The sequence below is a fragment of the Oncorhynchus mykiss genome, chromosome 2 (assembly GCF_057628025.1).
Source record: "Oncorhynchus mykiss isolate SJ-2025 chromosome 2, ASM5762802v1, whole genome shotgun sequence".
Lineage (NCBI taxonomy): Eukaryota > Metazoa > Chordata > Actinopteri > Salmoniformes > Salmonidae > Oncorhynchus > Oncorhynchus mykiss.
In genome coordinates this window covers 58,504,636-58,514,444 of record NC_143023.1, presented here as the reverse complement: position 1 = coordinate 58,514,444, position 9,809 = coordinate 58,504,636, and the positions used below count along the sequence as shown (strand labels likewise).

Below are 9,809 nucleotides of genomic sequence, written 5' to 3'. Positions count from 1 at the left end.
ATTTTGAGTTAGAATCCCAATATTACACTTTCTATACATCACAGAAGACTGAAATATAGCAAAACCGTTTGACATAGAAAAACTGGATTTTCGACAGGTTTGAAATAATGTTAATTAATTATGAAGTTGTGAAAAATACTAATAACATTCCACCAATGAGGCAACTAGAGGATGATTTTGTCATTTGACTGCAGGAAAGTACTATAAGGAATTTGAAATTAATTATAATTATACTTTTGATACTCAAATATATTTTAGCAATTACATTAACCTTTGATACTTAACAATCGTAAAATCAAATACTTAACAAAATGTACTCAAGTAGTATTTTACTGGATGACGTTCACATTAATTTGATTCATTTTCTATTAAGGTATCTTTACTTTTACTCAAGTATGACAATTGTGTACTTTTTCCACCACGTAATATTTGCTCTCAGAGCAAGCTGTCTGTCCGTCATTTTAAAATTTCTCTCCAGCACCAAAATTAGAATACGTCGTGACGCTGTGCGTAATGTTTAGTTCGTCCCCTATGGTGAATGAAGAATCCGCTATCCAATTGTGGCACTGCCGTTGTCGAAAATAGCAACATTGTTTCCTTCTGTAGACAAAGGTGTCTCGACAACCCGATAAATTACTGAATAGTCATCCAGTTCTGTGGCTTCTTGGTGAAGACATGGAAAAACAACCACGGTTGTTGGCATCCCAACTCCTACTGAAAAACAGCTTATTCGAAGTGTCGTTAAACCGTGTGCTTCTGACATGGAAAGAGGTTGCGACCAAGAAAAAACGCGTTTCTGGGGGCATGCATCACCCATTTAAAGTCGGTAAGTGTCAAAAGATAAACTGGTTATGAAGTGCAAAGATGTTATTAAAATATTCCGCGGTGCACGATGAAGGACGTTGAGAGGTCGAGGGACTGGTGATTTAGCCTGTTTTCTTTGTTGGGTATATCCGCCATCCACATTCGCGTAAACACATGACGTGGGCATGCACATAATCCTCTGAATGTTATTATATAGGCAATATAAATTAGTCGTTGCATGCTCTTAACATTTGTTATTGTCAACGAATGACATGGAATGATATAGCCTACATTTTCCCTATAAGTATAAGGTCGATGTAGTTAATTGCCCCATAGCCTATCCGACACCGACAACTAACGTTAGGACATTAAGAGTTTCATGTACTCGTTTATTTTTCTTATATATATGCTTGAATATTATAACAGCAAGACGATCCATTGACTAGTGGACTAAACTCCACTCCATGGTGAAGGAAGTTTCTGAAGAACTTCAGCAGCGTGGAGCCGAGACCAGGCTTTGTGGAATCCGACTACATCGATTCGCACTTCAAAACATTTCAATTATGAAATCCCCACATTGTACCTATGTAATAAACGTTAATCAAATACCACCACCTACTGTTTCCTTGTTGATATACAATGGGCACATGCGCATTTGTGCTTAGTTGCCATCTTGGAGCAACAGCAATGAGTAAACAGTCAGTGGTTGTATTTGATTAACGTTTATTGAAAAAATAGGTACGCAACTACCGAGGACAAACACAAGGTGGGTGTTTCATAATTGACATTTTTGGAAGAATTGAGAATGAGCAAATAATGTAATCGGAGCTAGATTCCTCACAGCTTCACTGAAGTTCATCATTCAAGTGAAATTCATCATAACTCCACTCCATGGTGAAGGAAGTTTTTGACCTCTATCCATTGCCCAGGGCTTCATTTTAAATGAAAGCAAGCCGATTCTGAGCTGTTTGTTGTTTGACAGCTGGTCCGCGGAGTGCGGCTGCGGCCCTGGCTTGGATAGCCTCGCTATGTCGGGTCAATTGGATGGCACACAATTTGGCCTCGGAGTTCTTCTTTATGAGCTGGCTGACATTTTATCACCTCACACGGTAATAACCACCATAGCCCTTGCAAATTAGCCTTAATGTTTTAGGCTACTGTGTCGATGTTGTTAGTCTAAAGACACTGCATATAAATTCACAAAGAATCATAATTCTAGGATGTTATTAATGTATTAGCTGGCAGGGTAGCCTAGTGGTTAGAGCGTTGGACTAGTAACCGAAAGGTTGCAAGATCGAATCCCTGAGCTGAGCTGACGAGGTGAAAGTCTGTCGTTCTGCCCCTGAGCAAGGCAGTTAACCCACTGTTCCTAGGCCGTCATTGGAAATAAGAATTTGTTCTTAACTGAGTTTCCTAGTTAAAGGTAATAAAATAATAAATAAAATAAAAAATATTGAAAGTTATTTCTTTATAATCATCAATGACAGGCTACATAGCAAATCTCTTGTCACTTGAGATTCAGATGAGGGGCAAAGCATATAGAGTACCACAGTATGAGTCATAATACCGATGAAACCTAGCGGTCAAACAAGGAAATGGTTCCTGGCCTTAAGCTGGGCATCATTCACAAGTGATCATATATCATCAAATCAACGTTTTATTGGTCACGTGCAGAGGTTATTGCGGGTATAGCGAAATGCATTCACAAGTGATAGGCTAATCTTGTCACCTCATTTTTATTTTATTTATTTAACTATTTATTTAACTAGGCAAGTCAGTTAAGAACAAATTCTTCACACTATTCATGTTTTAATATTGTATTTACATATACTAAATAGTATATGTGTTTTGATTTAGGATGGACCATTATCATGCACCTGTCTCAAAACAGGGGCAGAGAAAAGAATGTCATCAATGGGCGGCAGGGTAGCCTAGTGGTTAGAGCGTTGGACTAGTAATCGGAAGTTGCAAGTTCAAACCCCCGAGCCGACAAGGTACAAATCTGTCGTTCTGCCCCTGTTCCTAGGCCGTCATTGAAAATAAGAATTTGTTCTTAACTGACTTGCCTGGTTAAATAAAGGTAAACATTTTTTTTTTTAAATGCACTTAAATAGCGAATGGAGGACGCTTTTCCAATGGTTAATTTTCATGCCAGCCAGGTAGGCTATATAATCCTATTGTAAAGATTGTAAAGATAAGCTATGTGCTTAATATTAAGAAAAGTTGAGAAATAAATATAATAGGCCTAGCCTATAGAAAGCTGATGGGATCATCTTTTTAATAAAGGCCATCACTCTTGTTTTCTCACACAATTTACATAGCCTATAGAAGTTTTGCACAACATGAGCGAAGTGTAACGAAGTGTTTGATTAGATTTTTGATGACATTTGCATTGATGTCAGAGGGACAATAGAGTGCTGAGTGCAAATCAGTTAGCAAGTTTGGTAGGCTAATAATGACTATCAGCAGCGTCAGAGCTTGGAGAAGCCAAATTACCGTGACTAAACGGTCACGTGGAATTTGACTGCCGTCATGACTCGTAACTGCCGATGTGGCGGTAATGCTGTCACCCTAACAGCCCTAGTCCAGACCTGCTTTAATTTCAACTTCCACAGATGTAGATTTTTTTGTCCGTACCAGCCTTGTCTTGGCCAAAACATAGATGTCCATGATTGGTTCAGATTTGGTCCAGCCAGGACCAGTTTTTTTTGTTAATAGCACAACAGGTGAAAGAAAGCGTGAGCAGGTGAGTCCAGCTGTGTGTTGTGTTTGCTTCAATAGAGGGATCAGGGACGTGCAAATATAGTTTTCTTTCACAGAAAATGCACTAGTAAATTAGTCTGAAAATAGCTTCATTTTCATCAGATGACAAATGCAACGCTATTTGGCTGGCAAACACGGTAAATGACCTTGCAAGGTTTTTTTTTGTGAAACAAATGATGCATGGCCATCATATTTCTAATGTTAATCATAGAAAGAATGTAGCCAGCTAGTTAATCTTGAACTTTACCGGAGAAAAGTAGGCTTGCTGTCTACACTTAGAAATAGGTAGAAAAAAAGCAACACATTAGTCACGAGAGCTGTCTGCTGATAGAATGCACATTTGTGAATTCTCATCCAAAACGAGAAGTGCTACTGAAGCACAAACTTTGTCTGATGCCGAGCAGAAATGACAAAAATAAGCATTTTTAGATCTGTTTCAGAGCAGACAAGCGTGTCAACATCTTTATTTTGTTCAATATGTCTCGTTCACATTTGCTTTTAAATAATAATAAAAAATCCCCAAAAATGACATTCGGTAGCCCCATACCTATACATGTATAACTTTATTAGCTGGATTGCCTGTAATTGTAATTTGTTTATTTTCGTTTGCGCTCGTTGGCATATTTAGCTAGTAGCCTCATGGAAATTCGCTAGTACTTGAGCTAATTTTGTTAGCATTCTGGTAAGATGCCCAATGGTATTTTTCACATTTTTGTATAGTGATATAAAAATCTGTAAACCGCCTAACTCTACTTCAGAACAGTACACAGTAGAGCACACTAGAGTTGAGAACACAATAATGTACTTTATTGTACTAGGGATGGGCTGTTCGAGTACTCACACTTTTATTTTTTGAGTGCTCAAATGGGACTCACTGCCCACACTGGAATTTTTTGGGGGCATTTCTCTATATGCCAACAGTGCGCAATAAATGCCTAATTTATCATAGCTATTACAGATAACAAATCGTAATTGCTAAATTGCCTCATATACACCAAGTGTACAAAACATTAACACCTCGCTAATATTGAGTTGCACCCCCCTTTGCCCTCAGAACAGCCTCAGTTTGTCGGGGCATGAACTCTCAAGGTGGCAAATTGTCTCAAGGCCTAAAAACCCTTCTTTGACGTGTCTCCTCCCCTTCATCACTGATTTGAAGTGGATTTAACAAGTGACATCAATAAGGGATCATAACTTTCACCTGGTCAATGTATGTCGTGGAAAGAGCAGGTGTTCTTAATGTTTTATACACTCGGTGTATAGTCAGTCAATAAAAAAACAAGTGCCATTTAAGATTAAGTTATCAAAACTGTAGTATCAGTGAAACACAATCTTCAAAAAGGTGGTAACCTCAGCAGTGGCGCTTGCTTGTACATTGGCATAGCCTTGTTTTGTTAATTTTGCAGACAAGGAGCTTATATTTCCTCAGCCCTTATCAGTCAAGACTAATGTTCCCTCTAAGCTGCGCCCCCTGGGACTGCAGTGCAGAAGAAATATCATCCCACTGAGAGAAGCATGAGATTGAACTTCACTCAACGAGTTTTGCCTGTTAACACTGGCAACGTTTCCCTTTATTGTGGGAATTGTGATCGAATCAAAGCAATATTAGCCACTTTCAGTGTAACATACCAAAACAAAATGAACTATGGAAGAGATTTTGTTGTATGCAGACTATTGCCATATATGGATCTGTGCCATTTACTTTGAACTGGACTGTGTTTACAGCTGTGGTTGTGAGTAAATGCGCTTGGTTTGAGATCAAAGCAAGAGCTGCATGTAGCCACATGAGCACATTTTCTTCATATCCTTTGCTAGTTAGTGAGTTTTTAGCCCAGTTATGGATACTTTGTAGTCAGCAATGGAGTGATTGCTTCCCATAAGAGCACACATGTGTACATTTCTAGGTAAGAGCTTTTTTTTTGTCTTAAAGAGTCAGTGTTGTATTTTGAGATGGGCTTGAATAAGGTACGTAGCCAATAGGCAGAGGGTAGCATAATTTATCTGATTATCTGTAATAATGGGTATGGGAATATTTTGTAAAGTGGTTCTTGCATCAATCAACACAACATTTTCAGTCACCGCCTTGTCTGGTGGAGAAGTGGATAAACAGGTCTCCCCACAGGTGTGATTACTACCTCTGAGGGTTTAAAGCTTGAGGTAGTCACCTCATACAAGTACATTGGAGTATGGCTAGACGGTACACTGTCCTTCTCTCAGCACACATTAAAGCTGCAGGCTAAGGTTAAATCTAGACATGGTTTCCTCTATCATAATTGCTCCTCTTTCACCCCAGCTGCCAAACTAAACCTGCTGCTGCCATGTTGTGCTGATACCATGCTGTGTTGTCATGTGTTGCTGCCATGCTATGTTGTCGTCTTAGGTCTCCCTTTATGTAGTGTTGTCTCTTGTTGTGATGTGTGTTTTGTCCTATATTTTTTATCCCAGCCCCCATCCCCACAGGAAGCCTTTTGCCTTTTGGTAGGCCGTCATTGTAAATAAGAATTTGTTCTTAACTAACTTGCCTTAACTTATTTTTTGTTGTTGTTGGAAAAATATGTTTTTATAGGCATTTATTTCTGTAGGCCCAACGTACAGTCGTGACCAAAAGTTTTGAGAATGACACAAATATAAATTTTCCCAAAATATGCTGCCTCAGTGTCTTTAGATATTTTTGTCAGATGTTACTATGGAATACTGAAGTATAATTAAAAATATTTCATAAGTGTCAAAGGCTTTTATTGACAAATACATGAAGTTGATGCAAAAAGTCAATATTTGCAGTGATTGCCCTTCTTTTTCAACATCTGCAATCCGCCCTGGCATGCTGTCAATTAACTTCTGATGGCAGCCCGTTTTTGCATAATCAATGCTTGGAGTTTGTCAGAATTTGTGGGGTTTTGTTTGTCCACCCACCTCTTGAGGATTGACCACAAGTTCTCAATGGGATTAAGGTCTGGGGAGTCCTGGCCATGGACCCAAAATATTGATGTTTTGTTCCCCGAGCCACTTAGTTATCACTTTTGACTTATGGCAAGATGCTCCATCAAGCTGGAAAAGGAATTGTTCATCACCAAACTGTTCCTGGATGGTTGGGAGAAGTTGCTCTCGGAGGATGTGTTAGTACCATTCTTTATTCATGGCTGTGTTCTTAGGCAAAATTGTGAGTGAGCCCACTCCCTTGGCTGAGAAGCAACCTCACACATGAATGGTCTCAGGATGCTTTACTGTTGGCATGACACAAGACTGATGGTAGCGCTCACCTTGTCTTCTCCGGACAAGCTTTTTTCCGGATGCACCAAACAATTGGAAAGGGGATTCATCAGAGAAAATGTCCTCAGCAGTCCAATCCCTGTACCTTTTGCAGAATGTCAGTCTGTCCCTGATGTTTTTCCTGGAGAGAAGTGGCTTCTTTGCTGCCCTTCTTGACACCAGGCCATCCTCCAAAAGTATTTGCCTCACACCTGCCTGCTGCCATTCCTGAGCAAACTCTGTACTGGTGGTGCCCCGATCCCGCAGCTGAATGAACTTTAGAAGACAGTCCTGGTGCTTGCTGGACTTTCTTGAGCACCCTGAAGCCTTCTTGACAACAATTGAACCGCTCTCCTTGAAGTTTTGGATGATCCGATAAATGGTTGATTTAGGTGCAATTTTACTGGCAGTAATATCCTTGCCTGTGAAGCCTTTTTTGTGCAAAGCAATGATAGCACATGTTTTCTTGCAGGTATCCATGGATGACAGAGGAAGAACAATGATTCCAAGCACCATCCTCCTTATGAAGCTTCCAGTCTGTTATTCGAAACTCAATCAGCATGACAGTGTGATCTCCAGCCTTGTCCTCGTCAACACTCACACCTGTGTTAACGAGAGAATCACTGACATGATGTGAGCTGGTCCTTTTGTGGCAGGGCTGAAATGCACTGGAAATGTGTTTGGGGGATTCAGTTCTTTTGCATTGCAAAGAGGGACTTTGCAATTAATTGCAATTAATCTGATCACTCTTCATAACATTCTGGAGTATATGCAAATCGCCATGACACAAACTGAGGCAGCAGACTTTGAAAATTTAGATTTGTGTCATTCTGTACAGTTTTGGCCACGACTGTACAGTTTAACTTGAAACATGTTACATTTTAATAGAATCCATCAAACCTATGAACAAAGTGGACAGGCTAACATGCTTTTCAAAATGTTGGGAGACCGACAGAAGGGTATGTTCATAACAATTCAACTGTTCAACCGTGTTAGCTTGCAAATAGATCCCAAGTTGGCTAAACTTGAAATATAAAGATTAGCTGGCTAATCACAAGCACTGGACTTGAGCGATTGTTGATGAGACCTGTGTTATTTTTCTATAGCCTAACGCCTGCTACAAGAAGTCAGTCATTATTTGTGAATGTGCATTATGCATGGTTAAAGTTAAATGTGTAACAAAAAAAAAGCATTTTCATAGACTTCAAAGCCAGATCAGTGATTATTGCAACAAAAAAAGTTGGTTAAACTATTTTGATAAAATCAAAACCAAAATTATGGTTGGGGAAGGCTTATATTTATCCTAGGTATAACTTCACAAGCCCTAAATGCATTAGATTACTGCTAACTGTTTGTAATGCAGTGTATTTGACCTTTTAATTGTATAACATTTATTTAGAGAAAACGTTTTGAAAAATTGAGATATATCGAGAATCGCCCATAGGTTTGAAAAAAATTGAGAAATGATTTTTTGGCCATATTAGCCAGACCTAACTGTACCGTACTGAACTCTACTGTAATGTACTCTACTGAGTTGTACTTTCATGTGAAACAGACTTCTATGATTGGTTCAGATTTGGTCCTGACTAGAGGTCGACCGATTAGTCGGAATGGCCGATTTAATTAGGGCCGATTTCAAGTTTTCATAACAATCGGAAATCGGACATCTTTATTTAACTAGGCAAGTCAGTTAAGAACACATTCTTATTTTCAATGATGACCTAGGAACGGTGAGTTAACTGCCTTGTTCAGGGGCAGAACGACATATTTTTACCTTGTCAGCTCAGGGATTCAATTTTGCAACCTTGCGGTTAACTAGTCCAACGCGGAGCACGCCTGATACGCGAATGCAGTAAGAAGCCAAGGTAAGTTGCTAGCTAGCATTAAACTTAATCAATCATACTCACTAGTTATAACTACACATGTGTGATGATATTAATAGTTTATCTAGCGTGTCCTGTGTTGCATAATATCGATGCAGTGCGCATTCGCGAAAAAGGACTGTCGTTGCTCCAACGTGTACCTCACCATAAACACCAATACCTTTCTTAAAATCAATACACAAAAGTATATATTTTTAAACCTGCATATTTAGCTAAAAGAAATCCAGGTTAGCAGGCCATATTAACCAGGTGAAATTGTGTCACTTCTCCTGCGTTCATTGCACGCAGAGTCAGGGTATGTGCAACAGTTTGGGCCGCCTGGCTCATTGTGAACTAATTTGCCAGAATTTATGTAAATATGACATAACATTGAATGTTGTGCAATGTAACAGGAATATTTAGACTGATGGATGCCACCCATTAGATAAAATACGGAACTGTTCCTTATTTCACTGATTGAATAAACGTCTTGTTTTCGAGGTGATAGTTTCCAAATTCGACCATATTAATGACCTAAGGCTCGCATTTCTGTGTGTTATTATGTTATAATTAAGTCTATGATTTGATAGAGCAGTCTGACTGAGCGATGGTAGGCACCAGCAGGCTCATAAGCATTCATTCAAACAGCACTTTTGTGCGTTTTGCCAGCAGCTCTGCTGTTTGACTTCAAGCCTATCAACTCCCGAGATTAGGCTGGTGTAACCCATGTGAAATGTCTAGCTAGTTAGCAGGGTGCGCGCTAATAGCGTTTCAAACGTCACTTGCTCTGAGACTTGGAGTAGTTGTTCCCTTTGCTCAGCATGGGTAACGCTGCTTCAAGGGTCGCTGTTGTCGTTGTGTTCCTGGTTTGAGCCCAGGTAGGAGCGAGGAGAGGTACGGAAGCTATACTGTTACACTGGCAATACTAAAGTGCCTATAAGAACATCCAATAGTCAAAGGTTAATGAAATACAAATGGTATAGAGAGAAATAGTCCTATAATTCCTATAATAACTACAACCTAAAACATCTTACCTGGGAATATTGAAGACTCATGTTAAAAGGAACCACCAGCTTTCATATGTTCTCATGTTCTGAGCAAGGAACTTAAACGTTAGCTTTCTTACATGGC

At 39.4% G+C, this 9,809-nt stretch overlaps 1 protein-coding gene across 6 annotated transcripts in view; it reads left to right on the top strand.

Moving 5' to 3' along the window:
• Positions 1-474: 474 nt before the first annotated feature.
• The window catches only part of LOC110492691 (ceramide kinase), a 33,875-nt gene continuing 24,540 nt past the window's right edge, over positions 475-9,809 (top strand). For 2 of the 6 annotated variants that reach the window (XM_036951890.2, XM_090203653.1), the window contains exon 1: positions 507-826. In XM_036951890.2, the coding sequence (XP_036807785.2) occupies positions 676-826 (151 nt within the window). In that variant the 5' untranslated portion in view covers positions 507-675. Of the gene's footprint in view, positions 827-9,809 lie in introns of all 6 variants that reach the window. The other 4 variants (XM_090203645.1, XM_090203639.1, XM_036951892.2 and 1 more) reach the window with 4 other exon arrangements.